Source organism: Pongo abelii, chromosome 12 (genome assembly GCF_028885655.2).
Source record: "Pongo abelii isolate AG06213 chromosome 12, NHGRI_mPonAbe1-v2.0_pri, whole genome shotgun sequence".
Lineage (NCBI taxonomy): Eukaryota > Metazoa > Chordata > Mammalia > Primates > Hominidae > Pongo > Pongo abelii.
The window spans coordinates 59,135,033-59,154,596 of NC_071997.2; the positions used below are offsets into that span (position 1 = coordinate 59,135,033).

A 19,564-nucleotide genomic window follows, 5' to 3' on the forward strand; every position below is an offset into this window, starting at 1 on the left:
GGACAGGACTGAGACCGCAAGGGCTAACGGCCTCGACTATCTACAGCTGAAGCAAGTCCGGCTGTGGGCACACCTCCAGTGCTTGTCCTCCCCGGCCTGCCCACCGCCAGCGAGAACCCGGAGAGTCGAGTCCAAACTGAGAAATACTGGGGCGGGGCTGAGGCGAGGGCCGGCTGTAGCTGTTCAGAGTTTAAGCCAATCAGCCCCCGGCTCCACTTCTCTTGACCAATAGGAAGTAGGCTAAGGCGCAGAGGCGGAAAGTGTGGCTACATGAGCAGGCGTCAGAGCCAATCAGCCGTGAGCCTCGTTCCCGTCGTCCAGCCCGCGGCGAGAGCGGGTATGTGGGCGGGACGCCGGAGCAGCTGTCAGGCTAAAGTCCGGCGAGCGACGCGCGGCGGGGCGGCGGGAGGAAACGCGGCGCCGGGCCGGGCCCTGGAGATGGTCCCCGGCGCCGCGGGCTGGTGTTGTCTCGTGCTCTGGCTCCCTGTGTGCGTCGCGGCCCACGGTGAGCGGCAACGGGTGGGACTGCGTTGCAGGGCGGGGCTGGCCGTCCAGCTTGCGCGCGTCTCGGGTTGGGGGCCAAGGGTCACCTTGGGGACTCTGCGAGTTCAGAGCAGGACAGGTCTGGGAGCGGGCGGCCGGAATAAGTGGGTGGTGGTCCAGGGACATAAAGTGGGCGCAGCCTGAGGCTGAAGCTCTGAGTCCTCAGCTTCCCCCGACAAAGCAGATCTCCCTACTCGCCCCTCCCCGCCCACTAGCGCCGACCCAGGTGACTTAGGGTGCGACCAGAAGGGACAGCTAAGGAAAGATACTACAGGCTGGAGATACGTATGTGAGCATTCACATGTACAGGAGCACACATTCCTACATGTGGGCACACACGCACAAACCGTTTACACCTACACAAGCACATAAATGTATACATCTATGCACATAAGTGAGCACATACGTATACCCACAACTTACACAAATAAGCACACGCAAAGGCAAGCAAGGGTTGGGGAGGAGGGAGTGAGTTTGACGCTAGTCCAGGAAGGCTTTCTGGGGGTGTATTTGTATCCGAGTGGGAGTCTCCACTCCCAGGACTGTATAGCCCAGTGCCAAGCCATGGGAGCTCTAACTGATGGCTGTGATTTGGGCAGTAAACAAAGACAGCTACAGCCTTAATCAATGCCATCCTTGGTACACAGTAGTGACTTGGTAGTTTGTTGATAGACTTGACCAATAGACTTGTGACAGCAGTTTTTTCTTTTTTTCTTTTCTTTTTCTTTTTTTTTTTTTTTTTTTTTTTTGAGACGGAGTCTTGCTCTGTCGCCCAGGCTGGAGTGCCCTGGCGCGATCTCCGCTCACTGCAAGCTCCGCCTCCCGGGTTCACGCCATTCTCCTGCCTCAGCCTCCCGAGTAGCTGGGACTACAGGCGCCCACCACCACGCCTGGCTAATTTTTTTGTATTTTTAGTAGAGACGGGGGTTTCACCGTGTTAGCCAGGATGGTCTCGATCTCCTGACCTCGTGATCTGCCCGCCTCGGCCTCCCAAAGTGCTGGGATCACAGGCGTGAGCCTCCGCGCCCGCCAATGACAGCAGTTTTCATCCTTCAACATTCCGCAGTCTCTCTGGGTTAAGGAAACCAGGGAATGAAGTCCAGGTACAATATTAAACTTTGGTGCTGAGGAGAAGATCCCATGCCCCAGAAAAATCTAGTTGTCTGGAAATTCTCTTCCTCAGTGCTATGGAGCTAGATATAGTTGTTCATTCATTCAGGAAAGTTTATAGGACTATCCCTATATTGTAGCCACTATGCAAGACACTGGGAATTCTTCATTGAATGAAGTTACAAAGTGGAAGAGGCAGATATTTAAAAATTATGAATCCAGGGCAGGTGCAGTGGCTCACGCCTGTAATCTCAGGACTTTGGTAAGCCAAGGTGGGAGGATCACAAGCCCTGGCAACAAGGTGAGACCCCATTCCTATTTAAAAAATGAAAAAAAAATCAGCCTGGGCAACATGGTGAAACCCTGTCTCTACTAAAAAACAAAAAAAAAAATTAGCCAGGCATGGTGGCGCACACCTGTAGTCCCAGCTATTTGGGAGGCTGAGGCATGAGAATCACTTGAGCCTGGAAGGTGGAGGTTGCTGTGAGGTGAGATCGTGCCACTGCACTCCAGCCTGGGTGATAAAGTGAGACCCTGTCTCAAAAAAAGAAAAATTATGAAAGCTGTATAATTACAAATTATGTGGAAAGTCCCCATTTATTAAAAAGTACATTTGAATGGGTATGGGAGGGCAATCACGAGGCAGAAGCTTTCTCTGAGGAAGTGACATTTAAGGTATGACCTGAAGGATGACTAGGAAAGAGTCAGGTAAAGAGGTGGAGGTAGGGTGGGGTGGGAGTAGGGGGCCTTCCAGGCTCAGGGAACAGCCTGCAGAAAGACCCAGAGAAGTGAAGAAACTGAAAGGCCAGTGTAGCTTGAACACAGGATGGAGGAGATGAGGTTGAAAGGGTGGCCAGGGGCCACAGCAAACAGGGTCTTGTAGGCCACAGTTTAAAAAGAGTTTAAATTTTAAATGCAAAGGGCAGTTATTGAAAGGTATTGAAACCCTTGGTATGGTGATGTGCTCATAATTGCTAAGATGTTTTCGATTTCTGGTTGTTGCTTGGGGAGCAAGAATGGAGGCAGGGAGGCCAGGTAAGAAGCTGAGCTGTCAGGACAAGAGATGATAGTGACTAGACTTAAGGGGATGGCAGTGGGACCAGAAAGTCAACTTTTAAATTTTAGTGAGAATTGCTTTGTACGCAGGCCACTACATCTCTACCCTAAAACTTCCAGGTGTTCAGAGCAAAAATACTAACCCTGGAGCTCTCAGTTTTCCTGGCTTACTGCATAAGCAGCAGCAGCTGATATAAACCTCTGGGGTTACTGACTCTGCATCAACTCTATCTGCCCCAGGACAGAAATCATCTAGCCCCCAACCCTGCCACTAGTGGACCCCGTTGGCTGAAGCCAGGACCCTGAGCCCAGACTTTAGCCAGCCCAGCTGAAGACACAGGGTCTGGGATCTGAACCTGAACCAGCTTGTTCCTGGGAGGCTTCTTACCTGTACTCTTTATCCTTTAGGCTTCCGTATCCATGATTATTTGTACTTTCAAGTGCTGAGTCCTGGGGACATTCGATACATCTTCACAGCCACACCTGCCAAGGACTTTGGTGGTATCTTTGTAAGTTAAGGGAGGCCCCTGATCTCTGATCCTCAACCTCCTCCTTCCCCTCACTGAGCTGCAGTGACCCTCTCATCCCACCTGAGTGCTGGGACAGGGAAGGGAGCAGAATCAGCTCTGCCTTCCATGAGCTGCAGCACAGAAAGGAAGCGCTTCCAGCTACTCCCCTGAGTATAATATAAACCTAGGCACCATGGAGGGACAAGTTATCTTTTTAGGGGACATGAAGTGAAAAGCCAAGAGCACCAGTTTCCTCTGCCAGCTCTACCTCTGAACTATGTGACTTAAGGCACATCACTTCCTCTCTCTGGATCTACAACCAACTCCCCTGCCTATCTCATGGAAGGGTAGGGTGGTGTAGGACAACCAGATAGGCCTTTGCGAGAATTAAGTAAAAATGTTTAAGTGTCTGGCGATACAGAAACCACTCCATGTTTCCTTCACACTTTATAAGGTGCCAGTAAGATGGGATTGTCAGCCCAGTCCTAAAGCTGGTGTGTCTTATTACACTCTCACCTGTCCAAATGTTAAATGTTTTTCAGCACACAAGGTATGAGCAGATTCACCTTGTCCCTGCTGAACCTCCAGAGGCCTGCGGGGAACTCAGCAACGGTTTCTTCATCCAGGACCAGATTGCTCTGGTGGAGAGGGGGTAAGGAGAGGGCAGGCAGGACACAAGGAGTGGGCAGGCATACGGCAGATTCTGAGATTATTGGTGGTAGTGCTTTGAAAGAGCTGTTTTTGAAAATTTCATCTTTTTAAGGGTCTTTAAGAAATGTCTAGCCTGGGCAACATGAAGAAACTCTGTACAAAAAATACAAAAATTAGCTGGGCATAGTGGTGCACACCTGTGGTCCCAGCTACTCAGCAGGCTGAGGTGAGAGGATTGCTTGACCCCACGTTAAGGCTGCAGTGAGCTGAGATCACGTCAGTGCACTCCAGCCTGGGCAACAGAGCAAAACCCTATCTCCAACAAAAAAAAAAAAAAAGAAAAAGAAATGTATTTAAATTATCCATGGTTTTAGCTATTTACTTATGAGCCTTTATAACAAATTCTTCATAGTCTGCCTTCTATACTTCCAGGGTGATGGTCTGGGGAAGGGGGAGCTAGGACCTGTCTTTCCTTTGGTCTTACCACCACCTTTTCCAGGGGCTGCTCCTTCCTCTCCAAGACTCGGGTGGTCCAGGAGCACGGCGGGCGGGCAGTGATCATCTCTGACAACGCGGTTGACAATGACAGCTTCTACGTGGAGATGATCCAGGACAGTACCCAGCGCACAGCTGACATCCCCGCCCTCTTCCTGCTCGGCCGAGATGGGTGAGGGCTCCTTGCCTCTGGTTTTATCAGCACCAGGCTGGGCGCCATGACTGGGTCAGGGGTAATCACCAGTCCCTTCTTGCAGGCCTCAACTTGGGGTGCTTCAGTTAGAGGGCAAAAAAAGTTCTTGGGCTTTGTAACTCCAGATTGATGGGGACAGTGGGGCATGATGGGGTACCAAGAAAGTGACCATCACCACCTCTCTTCATGCCCTCCCAGCTACATGATCCGCCGCTCTCTGGAACAGCATGGGCTGCCATGGGCCATAATTTCCATCCCAGTCAATGTCACCAGCATCCCCACCTTTGAGCTGCTGCAACCGCCCTGGACCTTCTGGTAGAAGAGTTTGTCCCACATTCCAGCCATAAGTGACTCTGAGCTGGGAAGGGGAAACCCAGGAATTTTGCTACTTGGAATTTGGGGATAGCATCTGGGGACAAGTGGAGCCAGGTAGAGGAAAAGGGTTTGGGCGTTGCTAGGCTGAAAGGGAAGCCACACCACTGGCCTTCCCTTCCCCAGGGCCCCCAAGGGTGTCTCATGCTACAAGAAGAGGCAAGAGACAGGCCCCAGGGCTTCTGGCTAGAACTGAAACAAAAGGAGCTGAAGGCAGGTGGCCTGAGAGCCATCTGTGACCTGTCACACCTGGCTCCAGCCTCCCCTACCCAGGGTCTCTGCACAGTGACCTTCACAGCAGTTGTTAGAGTGGTTTAAAGAGCTGGTGTTTGGGGACTCAATAAACCCTCACTGACTTTTTAGCAATAAAGCTTCTCATCAGGGTTGCAACTGTGTCCTAGAATAAGAGCACACAGGGGTGGGCAGGACCTTCAAACTCACTCATCTCATCCCATACTGTCGTTCTGAGGAAAGGAAACACCCACAGAGGACAGTGATTGGCCCAGGTCATTTGGGACCAGTGCTCAGACTGCTAGTCTTAGATCCCAGCACAGCTTCCTGCTAGGAGCCAAGGAAGCCCTGGGAAGCTAGAGTTCAGCCGCTCAGGAGAAGACTCATCTTAGACCCTGGAACTCGGGGTCCAAACTGGACCTCAGGGATAGGCATGGTGGCCCATGCCTGTAATCCCAGCACTTTGGGAGGCCGGGGTGGGAGGATCACTTGAGGCCAAGAATTCAAGACCAGCCTCGGCAACAACATAGCAAGACCCCATCTCTACAGAAAAATTAAAAATTAGCTGGGTGTTGTGGCGAGAGCCTATAGTCTCAGCTACTCAGGAGGCGGAGGTGGGAGGATCACTTGGGCCCAGGAAGGAGTTCAAGGCTGTAGTGAGCTATGATTGCATTGCTGCACGCCAGCCCGGGTGACAAGGTGAGACCCTGTCTCAAAATTTAAAAACCACCCGAACTGGACCTCAGAGGACCCTTGCTCTTGGGCATTAAAACATTTGCATAGCAGAGTGTAAATTAAGAGCAGAGGTGAGCCCAAGCTGGTAAGCCTGGAGCTCCCATCTCCTACCATTACCTGGTCTAATCAGTACCCCTTTGCACCCACTTGTGGCTGCTGCACGCCACTTGCCACAAAGCATTCCTGCAGAGGCCTGTCACCACTCACATTTTATTGAGAACAGTGGGCAGGGGGGTTGGGAGAGGAGTGCTGACCATTGTGAAGGAGTAAAAACCCAATGGGTAAGGGGCCAGACAGGTTTCACATGGCTCCATGGTCCAGGAAAGGGCCTGTGGGGTGGGCACCTGCCCTCTCTGGGATCCCTCAGCAGGAGAATGCGGCAGGCTCCTCCAGGAAAGGGAGGCATTGGGAGTGATGGGTTGTAATTCCCATAGCATCCAACCCAAGAGTGAGAGGGGTGGTGCTAATCTGGGGGTGGGGGGGACAAGACAGGGCTACTCTCCAAGTATCTAGCCCAGCTCCTTGAGGTTTCTGGAAGACTTCAATGTTCCTCTGTGGAGACCCTAAAGATGGAGATTGAAGCCAGGAGAGCCCCTCACTGACCCATTTTAACTGGCCCCAGGAATACCAGAGCATCCTAATCTAAGGAGCACAGGCCTGTCAAGCCCCAGGTCTCAGCCATGCTGCTCAGTGCTCATTGGGAAGCAGGTGTGAGAAAGGGTGATGACCCCCTATGTGTCCCTCCTGAGGAAGGCAGAGGCCTTTTCCATACTCCATAAGGCCAGCCACTGTGCCAGGTCCTGAGAGGCAAGGCACGAGTCTGGGGGAGGGGTTAATCTCCACTTCCCCAGATGTCCAGATGGGGGTGTGGGTGGGGGGAGTAATCCCCCTGTCCAGCATTCCCAGGAGACAGCCTCAGGGAAGGGGCTCAGGAGGCCCAGATCCTCCTGCCCGCCTCTGCTTGCTGGGCCAGTGGTCAAGCAGTTGCCTTACCAGCCACAGCTGTGGTGGGGGGAGGTGAGGACGCCTCACCACCTCCCGTCTCTGCTTCAATGAACTTGGTCTCAGATTTACCCCTCAAAAGAAATCAACAGCAAGTTGAGAGGGGAGAAGCCTCAGGTGAAGGGGTGAGTATGGGCCGTGGGGCCAAGGGGAAGAAACACTGTTAGGCCCTGGCCCTGATTCCAGCCCCTCAAACCCTAGAGTGGAGGAACCTTAAGGGGAGGCCAGTTGTGAAAGGCTCAGTGCCAGTGCAGAGTCTGAGCCAACTCAGCAGCAGTGTCCAGGGCATGAGGTCTGGTGGGGGTTGGGGCCAGAGATCCAGGCTCTGTCCTACCCTCTAGCAGAGAGGGCTGGAATGGGGAAAGCAGGCAATGGGAGTGGGAAGTTCCCTCCGAGCCACTTCTCTGGGGGAAGAGCCCTCTTTTCTGGCAGGGTCTAGGGCAGGGCCCTTTCCGGGCAGGGCAACATCACACATCAGTCATCTCATCCCCCAGCTCTGCATCTTCTGGCTCTCCTTCCTCCTCTTCCTCCTCCTCTTCCTCTTCCTCTTCTGAGGTCACATTAGGTTCATCAGCCTCTGCCAGGCATTTGGGACAGGAACAGACAAACAGATAGTTCTCCCTGCAGCAGTGGGGGATGGTGAGGGGGAAAAGTCAGGGAGCTACGGGATACAGGACCCCAGAGCCCAGCTGCACAACCATGTCCCCAGCTGGCACCTGAGGATCTTGTGGCGGCTGTGGCGGCTGCGCTCCCGCTGACAGCAGTCCAAGTAGCTGATACAAATTTCCTGTAGGGCAGAGAAGTGCAGTCTGATGGTCTGTGCTCTCTTAAATGGCATAAGGGCCTCCCCAACACCTACCCTATCTCCAACCACTGCCCCATCTCTAGGAGCCGGGTTGCGTTTCCCTTCAGTGAAGGGGCTGGCTGCCCTCATCCAGTTCCCAGTGCCTTCAGTAGGCAGACCACTATAAGGCTCCAACAGCCTGTGCCTGAGACAGAGGAGACTGTGGTTAGCCTCGGGCCGTGGTGAAAGCCGGTCAATGGCCAAGGTCAGCAGCTGGGATCAGAGGTCTTGGTATGATGCTACTTGCCCTGAAGAAGATTCAACCAGGCACTGTGCCTGCACTAACAGATAAGACCCTAAACCCACAAAGAGCTATCTCCTGCTTTCTCAGAAACTGCATATCTGCATTTGACCAAAAGATAGCTGGGGACAAGAATCTGAGCACATAGGTTTCCCTCAAACACTGTCCTGAGGCTTTCTGGGGATCATATTTTGAAAAAGTGAGGTAGGGTTAGAACATAACCATGAGCTGAAAGACTCAGACCCTAAGGTATGTGGGGATTCCACCCAACAGCCTGAACTTCAAGGTGCTCTAGCCACTGCTGTTCCTGATCCCTGCAGAGAACTTCCAAGGCCCACCGCCCACCCATCCCGACAGTTCCTGGTCCCCCTCACCTCTCCTGGCTTAATATCCTCCAGAGCAGTGACATGCAAAAGGAAGTTGTTTTCTGGAAAGGAGGTCTCTGCATTGGGCACACAACTGTGGTTGCCTGGATCATAAGAGGCAGGTAATGAGGATTATTGACTAAAAAGAATAATAGCCTCAATTCTGCAGAGCACTGGGTCCTTTCTTGCTCGTTCATCCCTGCCAAGGCTGAGCACATTTTGGAACCCAAGTTTCCGGATTCTGCATCCAGTGTTCTTTCCTGAAGACCATATAGCACAGCACAAATGAACTCCACAGCATTCCCACTCCAACCCGCTGTGACTGGCCAACTTCATTCTCAGTCGTGTTCCCACTGTCTCACAAAGTGAGGGACAGGGCTCTGTAGGAATGCCCACCCCAGACCACTTAACTCAGTTCTGCCTGCTATTGGACATCTAGTAACAGCTGACACAGGCCCTCTGAGAATCCAGTTTGGGAGGGTAGAGTGGCCCTAGAGCCTGGGAGGAGGAGTTTGCAGTGAGGAAATCAGGGGGTGGGAAGCTGAGGTCTGGAAAAGGCAGTTGTCTGAGCTGAATCTGCCCCTCCTCATCAGGTGCTGATGAGACTCGCCCTCTAGCCTGGGCTCCCAGTACTCCCAAATCTCACAAGGCAGTGATGGTGCAAAACCCATGCATCCCTTTGCAAGAATCAGAGCTCTATGCCTGCCTTAGTACAGGGCCTGGCCTATTGTAAGGTTTTATATATAAGCAGGTATTATAGCACAAACAGTTGGATGAACAAATTAAAAAAATGATAGAACAAAAAGGCCCAGGGGAATTCCTGTGGGAGCTCAGACCTAATGGGGCTGCCAGACTCAACCCTACCAGCCTAAAAAGGGCCAACTGAGAAAGATAAACTGTGGCTGCAAGGCCACCTGGCAAAGGCAGAACCGCCTGGGACCATCCCTCAACGCCATGACTCACAGCAGCTCTGAAGCACAAAGAGGCCAGATCCTTCACAGTTAAGAAACTCTCCAGTTGCTGTAAGACAGTAATACACAGACATTATTCTACCCATTTTTAAAGGCAGGAAAAGGAAACGAGGCTTACAAGGACAGGCAGTGTCTCCACTGTCCTGCAACCCCACCACACTAAGGCATCAGTCCCTACCATCTTACCTAAACTTGCCTCTCCGAGACAGAAGCCTTGCTTTTCTGTCTACAACACATCCTATTTATCCAGCACCCCCCTCCTCCCAGCATCAAGCCTCTGGATACATCTTGGGGCTGTTTCTCACCTGTGTGCCCTGTGGACAGATCTGAAGCTCCGCACAGGCACAAAGGGATTACCTTCCCCCACCATTAATTCAGAGCACCCTGGGGAAAGACTTTGTGTCCACCATCTGACTGGGGGGGTCACCATGGCTGGGTGAGGCCAAGGCCCTATCTCACCAACCTGCCTCGATGTCCTTGTATAGCTGGTCAATGAAGGTGTCAAGCTGCTCACGGTCCTGAGGCTTCAACTCCAGAGCGTCACAGGCATGGACCCACTGGCTTAGGGAGCTGGGGGTCCCAGGCAGCCCATGGTTGGGGAGGCGGAAGCCCAGGTCACAGGGCTCTCCACCTCCAGGTAAGTTAAGCCCAGGAAGAAGGGTCTCCCATCCCCACCCCATTTCATTCTCCAGGTGGGGGCCCATCTTCCCCAACAGAGGCTCCCCAAAACAGATTCCAGTGCCTCATTCTGATTCCCACCACTGTGTCCAGTTCAGTGATCTGTCCAGAGTCCCACCCTACCCCATCCCAGTCTTGAAAGGAACTGTGGCCACCTTCCTCAATCAGTTTCCCACCCCTGAGAGTAACTTCAATAGCTCTGGAACATTCTAACCTGGTCCCGATTCCTTGGCCATTGGTCCCAACAAGAGCAAAGAGAGACCGGAATCCATCCGGAGTGAACCACTGTGGGGGGCAAAAAGAGATGAGCGCTCATTACAGCCACTGACTTTTCTTCCGATTGGACTCTCTGTTTGGGAAGCCTTCTGTGAGTCAGGCTTATCCCAACTCCAGAAGACCAAGTCGGCTTTGACTCAGCTGTCCCAGTAGGAGATGATGACCTGGTTGCTCCTGGAGAGCTGGAGTAAGAAGGAGGCCACTGGTTCCACCCTCTCCTCACTCACCTGGCTGACTGCTTCCTCATAGAGGGCCTCTGTGAAGTGTCTCCGCAGAAGTTCCAGTTGGCCCTGGTTTAGGGGAAGCAGGGAGAGACCTGTATCCCTGGGGATTTCCCATTAGCACCCAGGCAGGGCCCAGGCGACTAGTGGAGGGAAGGAAAAAGGGCCAGCTCTGTAGACTGAGCTTTCCGTAGGGGCAAAGGAAGGCCACAGAATCTACCTCCAAAGAGCTTTGGCAGTCTGCCGGCCTGTTCCAACCCGGGGTGGCAAACCCAAATTTCTCTCCATTTTCCAGCACTTGTACCAGCAAGGCTGAGGCAGCCTGAAATGTCTATCCACACCACCACCGTCAAATCTCTCTTGACCTGGCCTCCAGACCAGCTGGGCTCTCCCACTCTCTTCCTGTAAGTTCAGTGCAAGAGGGCCCACCCCAGATGCAAACCTTGTACACACCTGCCTCCACCCTCAGGCAGCTCCTGCAGGGAAGTCTGCTGTCCTCAGTGAGGACCCATACTCTTTGATTGGGAATGGGCACTCAGGACACGGGCAGTTTCACACTGCTCTCTGATTCTGTGGCCCCGCAACCTTCCAGTCTCCATTCTACCTGATTTGCCCACTGCTGTCCTATGACGAGTCCTGCCTTCTAACACCAGTTAGGGAGCACTTTCAGGACAGGGCATCCGACACGCCCTTCCTCTGTTGTCACCCCACTTCCCAACTGTAGGTCCACATGAGGTCATGAACTAAACAGTGGCAGGAATGTAAGTCCTCTGAATCGATTTCTGGACCCAAGTTCTAACTCCTTCCTGTAGCTCAGAAGTGATCAAATGTGGTGCTCCCCACAGCTGGCCAGAGACATCCTAGGATATTTGGGGAGGGAAGGAGACAGGCCACAGGAGAATAATAACCTTGAATTTGTCTCCCAGAAGTTTATGGACAATTTCCTCCTCTTCATTGGCTGTTTTGTTACAAAACTGGGAAAAGAGTCTGATCCAACGGTCCTTGTCCTTCGCCTGCAGTGAACAAACATACTTAAGGGTCACAGACACCCACCTTCTCACTGGCACTCCCACCCACTTGGGAAATACCACCACACAGGAACTTATAGGGGCCCCTCCTCTGCCTGAGGCTTCCTCCCAATGCTGCCCACCCCCAACCATCTCCCCAGTCGGAGTCGAGATAGCCAATTCAACAACACTTGGAAAGCAGGAGAAAGAGGCTGAGGAACAATATTAATAGAAGGGTGGTTAGAGTGGCTTCTCTCGCTTTATGTAAGACACAATCCTGAAAAAGTGGTGCTTATAAATCAAATGCATGAATTGCTACTGCACAAGGCATCTTCTATATCAGAAACTACCGGCATACTATCACACTGGTCTTTAAGTTAAAAAAAAAAGACTACAGGCAAAATGAGCTCTCCACTCCCTATGCCTGATTTATGTTTAGCGCATTCCGAAGGTTTTACATAGCAAGGAGCTCTCCTTTGGGAAGGCCAGGAAGAACTCTGCATCCAAGCTAGGGCTTTGAGGTGAGGAAAAGACTGAGACCAAGGGTTGAATGGGGCCAAAGTCAGCTTCCCCGAGAGGGCTGGATGGGCTCACCTGCTTCACTGTGGCCACCATCCTGGCCATCAACATGATGCTTGCAGTCTCAGGTGGGTAGTGAATACTCCTGGGGAAAGAGAAAAAAGATTGGCCTAGAAATTCTCTCCCTAGTAGCTGAGCTCAGGGAAGCCGAGTCTGACTGGTACAGAGAAAACTTCCTACCAATTCCGTCAATTACCAAGAAAGCCATAGACAAGGACCTAGGCAAGACTTTGCATCCCTATTGGCTTAATGGGGCTCTTTCTGGGAGAGTGTTAAATGCTAAGGACAGAAGGACTGACAGCCCAGATTAAAAGCAGGGGATAGGGTTATGTGACTTCTGTTTAACCCTAAGAAAGGAAGAAAAATCCGGGGAATTGTAACTTAAGAAAGATGGCAACATCTGATGAGCCCAGGCAGGCAACCAGGGAGGAAAGGATAAAGGAAACAAGAGAGGAAAAGAGACCTACCTCCATGCCTCCTGAAGCTTATTGAGAGGATGCAAGGGGTCATCCTGGGAGGGGCCTGGGCACAGGACCTGGTGGTATTGCTCAGTGGCTGCCAGCCGACATTCTGCACTGCAGTACATCACCTGTTAGGTGGGATAGAGGTCAGTACCCTAGGATCTGGCCCTAGGATCACCTCCAATAACTGCATTCTTTCCACAAATAGCCCCTGAGCTGTAGCTCAGATGTATTATGGAAAGAGAAAACATAGGGTGCTCTGGGGACATGTGAAAGGTACACCTAGGCTTGCAAAACCACAGAAAGGGAAGAGAACTTTTCAGGTAGAGGGCAGAGCCCCTGCCAGGTCCCCAGGAAGAAAGCAAGCTCCCACCAAGCCCATTTTCCAGACAATGTAACTGTGCCTGGGAGGATGAAACTGGAACAATAACCAAGCCTTTTCAACATCTTATCCTACATTGCAGTTTTCAAGGGCCATGACCAGGTCTGTCGTTGCTCCTGTCTCCCCACTGAGGACTCCAGCTAAGGCCTCCCTCACTCACCCCCTTCCAGGTACACTCCCCAAGAATACTCACTTGGCAATGGGGACAGTTCTGGTGGAGGTCCTTGCGCACAGTGCACAGCTCTGGGTGAGGCAGAACCTGGCCTGGTTTCCCAGTCAGCCTCTGGGCATTCTCCTCTGCCTTCTCCAGTGCCCGAAGGCAGTGGTCACAGGCTGAGGGTGAGAGCCAGACACAACAATATCTTGAGAGCAGAGGCCACATCTATCCCTTTCACAGCCCTACGGAGCACCTGCTATGTGCCAGGCACCATTCTAGTGTTCCATAAAGGTTTCGGAAGTGAGTAAATGAATAATTACATGCATGAATGAATGAATGAATGAATGAATGAATTTATTTCATGTGCATCCAAAGGTAAATGATCCCCTCCTCCCTCTCAAGGACCTCCTGGCCCTTATTGTCTAACTCTCCTTGCTTCTTAATCAGACTCACTCTGTGGGGCTCCCCTACCACCCCCAAACTGGGCTTTTCCCATACTCTGGGGCCAACTGACCCTCCTTTCATTGTGTGTCTCTAGCTTAAGAAATGTGTGGGTCGGGCACGGTGGCTCATGCCTGTAATCCCAGCACTTTGGGAGGCCAAGGCAAGTGGAGCACCTGAGGTTAGGAGTTCAAGACCAGCCTAGCCAACATGTTGAAACCCCGTTTCTACTAAAAATGCAAAAATTAGCCGGACATGGTTGTGCGTGCCTGTAATCCCAGCTACTCGGGAGGCTGAGGCAGGAGAATTGCTTGAACCTGGGAGGCAGAGGTTGCAGAGAGCCGAGATCGCACCACTGCACTTTAGCCTGGGCGACAAGAGCGAAACTCCGTCCCCCTCCCGCCGACCCCAAAAAAAGAAAAGTGTGAAAAAAGCATGTGGCCAGCAAAACTAAGGGCATCCTACTTGTGCTCACCCCTAACTCAGCCTTCTTTGAACAAAGGCCATGTAGCCTCCTCTTGGTGGAGGACTCCACTTTGGCACTGGGCCTTCAGCATGACGTCCCTCATACCATGGAATCAAACTCGCCTGAGTCCTGCTGTGCTCCCTCAGGGAGCACATCTAAAGAGCCTCCCACCACAGGAATAAGCCTCAAACACCTGAGACTGGACAGAGGCGTGGTTCTCAGGCACAGTTCTTCAATGGAAGACAGCATTTCCTCCCAACACCCAGAGTTCCAGAGACGTCAGCCAGTAGGGATGTATGCAGCTCACTTCCATGCACAAAGGCGACTGGGGCATGAGGAGTAGGAGAGATGTACTCACCTCGGTAGCGATAAAGTGCATTCCAGAGAAATTGTGCAGCCACCAGGGGCCGTTCTACAAAGATGGTCTCCCCCTTCCGGATCAGCTGTGTGGCAAACAGCCCCTTTCCCTAAGAGGGAAGAGGGATAGGATGGCCGTAAGAAGGAACAGAAGACATAGCTCCAAGAGCTTCCAGGAGGCTGTCCAGCCTCACTCCCACATGCCTCACTCTTAGGAGAGGCCTCTGCCTCTGTGAGTTCATGGAGAGTGGTCAGCACCCTCCATAACTTTCTCCTCTGGAAATACAGCTCTGACCTATTTTCAGTTGCATCCCTTTCAGCCCATTCAGAGCAGAAGGCCTGGAACAGGGAGGCAGCCACCATGGCAGCTATCTCAGATTACTTAGTGAATTTTTCTGAGTATGGCCAGAGCAGGGCCAAGGCTTATAGCAGGCTGGGGCCTCCAGTACCAGGAGCTGGTAATGGCAGGGCACTCATCTCTGAGTCAGCCACATGCCACTCCAGGATCCTGGCAGTGGTGCTGCTACACAGGGTTGCAGAGAAATCCTACACCATGGGACAGGGAAGCCTTGTTTGGGGGAGAATGTGTCCTCTTCCTTGGTCAGCTGAATACCCACAGCACCTAGCACAGTGCCTGGCATCCAACAAGTCCTCGGGTGTTGCACTGAAAGAAAGGAGCTAATACTAGTACCAGTCCTAACATTAGCTTGCTGTGAACCTTTGAGCCAACTGCTTCACTTTACATCTGTTTCCCGTTTGAAAAGTGAGCATTATAATACTACCTACAAGGTAGTTTCCAGGGTGTAACGATATAGCACAGATGAATGGACCTTATGAGCTCTAGCTTCTTCCTACTCAATGAGAGGTACAGGGACTGGCAACATGGGCATCACCTAGGACTCTTGTCAGAAATGCAGACTCTTGGGCCCCACCCCAAACCTGCTGAATCAGAATCTGCATCGTAACAAGATGCCCGGGTGATTCATATGCATGTTAGTTTGAGAAGCACTGGTCTAAAACACTATATACATCATGTAAAGGATGAAAGATGAGAAAACAACCTCTGAACTGCCAACTCTCAAATGTGCAAAAGGACTCAGCAGATGGCTTCAGAACCTAGGCAGTTACTGGCCTTATTGGGCACATACTCCCACTACTCAAAGAAGACGTGTGGAGCCCTGTCAACACTGAGCTGCCACAACAAAAGGAGAGGAAAAAATGCTTGACACCGAAACAAAATGACCTGTCAGTGTTGCTTCCCAGGTAGCTCCCTACCTTCTTAGAAGGCCAGATAGGGTTGCCTCTCAAACTCAGAGCGAAAAATCTCAACCCTGTGAACAACTCTGGAAGCTCTATCTCACAGTAGAATGGGACAGGTGAAACAAAACCAGGAGGCAAAGCCCTGGGCACACCCTTGCCTGGTTTCCTGGAAGCCCTTCCCCCCATGCCTTGTATCCCATCCCAATCTAGCAAATTGAAAACCTGGCCTTCCTCTATGGGACACGACAATATGAACAGGGACTCACATTATTTCTGACAATCTCAAATTTCAATATTGGACAAATATAGATCTCCCTCTCTTTGTGAAGGACTAAATGCAGAAAATATTTAGTAATCAAAACAAAGAGAAAAAAATCAGAGTTGTTCCTTTATAAAGTCATTCCCAAAACTGATGAGCATATTTCAAGGAAAACAGAGCTCTAACTCATAATATTAAGGTTGGGCCGGGCGCAGTGGCTCATGCTTGTAATCCCAGCACTTTGGGAGGTTAAGGCAGACAGATCACGAGGTCAGGAGTTCAAGACCAGCCTGACCAATATGGTGAAACCCTGTCTCTACTAAAAATACAAAAATTAGCTGGAGATGGTGGTGTTCGCCTGTAGTCCCAGCTACTCGGAAGGCTGAGGCAGGAGAATCACTTGAACCCGGGAGGCGGAGGTTGCAGTGAGCCAAGACTGCACTACTGTACTATAGCCTGGGCGACAGAGTAAGACTCCATCTCAAAAAAAAAAAAAAAAAAAAAAAAAAAGAAGGTTGGAGAGCACTGAACCTGAATGGAAAGGGGACAAACCATACATACTTCCAATTTGAAAAAAAAGTTTTAAGAAAAAATCGTGCAGGCCGAGTATGGTGGCTCACGCCTGTAAATCTAGCACTTTGGGAAGCGAGGATGAAGGATCCCTTGAGCCCAGGAGTTTGAGACCAGCCTGGGCAACATAGCAAGACCCCATCGCTATAAAAAAAAAATGGTGCAAAACTCTAAGACTGTAATAGATTTTTGTTGTTGTTGTTGAGACGGAGTCTCCCTCTGTCGCCCAGGCTGGAGTACAGTAGCACGACCTCAGCTCATTGCAACCTCTGCCTCCCGGGTTCAAGCAATTCTCGTGCCTTGCCCTCAGGTAGCTGGGATTACAGGCGTGCGCCACCACGCCCGGCTAATTTTTGTATTTTTAGTAGAGATGGGGTTTCACCATGTTGGTCAGGCTGGTCTCGAACTCCTGACATCAAGTTCAAGTGATCTGCCCAACTCGGCCTCCCAAAGTGCTGGGATTACAGGTGTGAGCCACCACGCCCAGCCTAATTTTTGTATTTTTAGTAGAGACAAGGTTTCACCATGTTGGCCAGACTGGTCTTGAACTCCTGACCTCAAGTGATCAGCCCACCTCGGCCTCCGAAAGCACTGGAATTACAGGAATGAGCCACCATGAATGGGCAGACTATGTAGTAGATTTTAAAATCTTGATTAAAAGAAGAAAGCCCACAATAAGCCATGCTGCTATCCGGCTAGTGCACCAGTATGGTAGTCCAGCTGGCTTCCACTGGACCTGGTGAGGTTTCTGTTCTGATTCGTCATGTCTCTGGCATAATAGTTGATAAATTTTTGAAAAGTCATTCCTATCCACAGAAGCAATAAAAAGTAGTCAAAAACTACTCCCACTTGAGGCCCCTGGTCTATATAGTTTCATGACCCAATTCTCTCAAACCTTTAAAGAATAAATAATGCTCATGCTATTTAAACAATGTAATGACAAAAAACACAGAAAGCTTTTCTGTTTTACCAAAAACAACCACGTATAACCCTCATGTGGTAACTTGAGGAAAATAACATAGAGAAAAAAATCACAAACCAATCTCATTTGAATAGAGAAGCAAAAAGCCCAGGATAATCCACGCTGTTACCAAGTCCAGGCAGGTATGTTATTTTCTCCAGCAGCAGATCAGATGGAGGCAAGGAGAGGGCGATCAGCTAAGGTCTTGATAGAAGCCTGGGATAGGAAAACTGTGCAAGGAGAGTGGCTGAAGTGATGAAGTGAGAGGGAAGAAATGAAGAAAGGAAGGGGCTGAGAGACTGGGGGCTAATGAAGAAAAAGGTGAAGAATATCACTGTAAACCAAGAATGCTGGAACTGAGACGCCTTCAAACTGTGGCCACCTAGGAGCACTGGAGACTATGGAGATGGAGATAGGAACAGGTAAGGAGACCAAGGATGTAGGGAAGCTGATTTACCAGGAAAGGAGCAGATACCTCTGGAGCAGAAAGGGGGCAAGGAAGGTTGAGCTGGGAAATTAGATGAGTATGATGACGCTGAGAGCAAATGACAGACAACTAGAGGTCTTACATCTTGGGCAAGAACCAACGATACACACAGCCACTACACAGGATAAATTATTCAACCTCACTAGTAACCAAAAAAACGTAAATGAGAACAAATATAATTTTGCACATATCAATAGGCAAAGATAACTAGGAAAAAATACTGCTGGACAAAACAAAACGATGTTTTCACAGAAAATGAGCTCTAAGACTTTTGACTCTGGGGATGAAAAATACAACAATAAAGGGTCCATTAATAAGGGGTTGGTTGAGTGAACTGTGGCCCTCTCAGGGAAAAAGCTACTACTCAGCTCTTAAAAATTAATATGCAGAAATAGGCTTGATATTGAAAGATTCACTGCCGCATCAAAAAGCAGTTCCTAAAAATGTAATTTTAACGTACACATCTTTGCACAAGTATAGAAGTATGAGTGATTTTTATATTTTCTTTCTTTACATGCATTTTCTATTTTTTTCTACAATGAACTTTTGGAACACAATAAAAACGACAAAATCATGCCACCTTCCTGCTAAAAACTCTCCCAATGTCCCTACGGCCTTTGGACTCTGGTCCAAATTCCTCAGCACTCCAAGGACCTTCGTGAAGGGTCTTGGCCTCTCTCATCATCCCCTCACCCAAATCTCACACATGAAGTTTGTGAGGACCCACTCTTTTACACCTCAGTTTTCTCTGCCCGGCACGTCCCCGCCCACCGTTCCAGGGATACAGCAGCAAAGCCCCCTAGCCCCGCCCAGAGCAGCCACAGCAGGGCCTCCGGCGAGCTGGCCGGATTCCGCTGGGAGGAAATGCGCACAGAGACTCCGGAGGCCCGGGTCTATCGCGTGACCGCGCCACGAGCCTGCGCGCGGGGACAGACTGGGAGCCCCCGGGCCGCGAGCAGGGGACGGGCCATAGCGTCCAAGCGGCACAGAAGCCTCTGGGCTCCGGGCATAGAGCCCTGCCGGGCTGTCTCCATGGCCGGACTGGGCTGAGGCTCCCGGCAGGACCCGCCCTGACCTCACCTTGGCGCTGCTAACGAAACGGACTTCCACGGAGACCCGGGCGCGGCCCGCCACGCCCACGCAGAAAGAGAACACGTCGCACGTGGAGGCCGCCATCTTGGGCGCGCCTCCGCCTTATGACCCTTAACCCCGCCTCGACCTGAGAGGCCACACCCCCTTCTGGTCCAGCCCCCGGCGAGAGGGCCCCTCAAGCTGCGAGGTTTTGCGATCCACCGAGTCTGAATTTAGGTTCCGTGGTTTGTTGACGCGAGTGTAGCTGGGCCTGCCTTTGTGCTTTTACATCGGTACCTTTTTGTGTCTGTACCTCTGTATCAGAGACTGTGCGCGTACAGTTTTGATGTGTCTATCTTTGAGTCCGTTGCATGTTTTGTTGTGGTTTTTTTTTTTGAGATAGTCTCACTCTGTCGCCCAGGCTGGTGTGCAGTGGCGCGATCTCGGCTCACTGCAACCTCTGCCTCCCAGGTTCAAGTGATTCATTCTCCTGCCTCAGCCTCCCGAGTAGCTGGGCGTACAGGCGTGCGCCACTAAGCCCAGCTAATTTTTGTATTTTTAGCGGATTTCACCATGTTGGCCAGGCTGGTCTCGAACTTCTGACCTCAAGTGA

The 19,564-nt window shown here is 51.2% G+C and overlaps 2 protein-coding genes across 2 annotated transcripts; one reads left to right on the plus strand and one right to left on the minus strand.

Annotated features, from left to right (window-relative positions):
- The first annotated feature begins 157 nt into the window (after positions 1 to 157).
- PRADC1 (protease associated domain containing 1) lies at positions 158 to 5,315 on the plus strand. Its single transcript, XM_002811890.6, has 5 exons — positions 158 to 505; positions 3,118 to 3,218; positions 3,761 to 3,870; positions 4,369 to 4,536; positions 4,756 to 5,315. The coding sequence occupies exons 1-5, from the start codon at positions 271 to 273 to the stop codon at positions 4,874 to 4,876; spliced, it is 735 nt and encodes a 244-aa protein (XP_002811936.5). The 5' UTR covers positions 158 to 270; the 3' UTR covers positions 4,877 to 5,315.
- Positions 5,316 to 6,091: 776 nt separating this feature from the next.
- On the minus strand, positions 6,092 to 19,098 carry SMYD5 (SMYD family member 5). Its single transcript, XM_002811891.4, has 13 exons — positions 18,961 to 19,098; positions 14,345 to 14,453; positions 13,116 to 13,255; positions 12,547 to 12,668; positions 12,095 to 12,164; positions 11,402 to 11,506; positions 10,500 to 10,562; positions 10,211 to 10,281; positions 9,782 to 9,888; positions 9,311 to 9,367; positions 8,357 to 8,451; positions 7,614 to 7,684; positions 6,092 to 7,518 (listed from the first exon to the last, which is right to left on the minus strand). The coding sequence occupies exons 1-13, from the start codon at positions 19,054 to 19,056 to the stop codon at positions 7,365 to 7,367; spliced, it is 1,260 nt and encodes a 419-aa protein (XP_002811937.2). The 5' UTR covers positions 19,057 to 19,098; the 3' UTR covers positions 6,092 to 7,364.
- Between the last annotated feature and the right edge of the window lie 466 nt (positions 19,099 to 19,564).

Bases quoted from the DNA above. Each gene is read 5' to 3' on its own strand.
- SMYD5 (XM_002811891.4), bottom strand. From the start codon at position 19,056: ATGGCGGCCTCCACGTGCGACGTGTTCTCTTTCTGCGTGGGCGTGGCG. The intron at 11,507-12,094 runs GTGAGCCCATCC...TGTTCACTGCAG, and splicing joins TGGTGGCCACAGTGAAGCAG to GCGAAGGACAAGGACCGTTG. The intron at 10,282-10,499 runs GTGAGTGAGGAG...TGCCCCCCACAG, and splicing joins ATGAGGAAGCAGTCAGCCAG to TGGTTCACTCCGGATGGATT.
- PRADC1 (XM_002811890.6), top strand. From the start codon at position 271: ATGAGCAGGCGTCAGAGCCAATCAGCCGTGAGCCTCGTTCCCGTCGTC. The intron at 3,219-3,760 runs GTAAGTTAAGGG...AATGTTTTTCAG, and splicing joins AGGACTTTGGTGGTATCTTT to CACACAAGGTATGAGCAGAT. The intron at 4,537-4,755 runs GTGAGGGCTCCT...ATGCCCTCCCAG, and splicing joins TTCCTGCTCGGCCGAGATGG to CTACATGATCCGCCGCTCTC.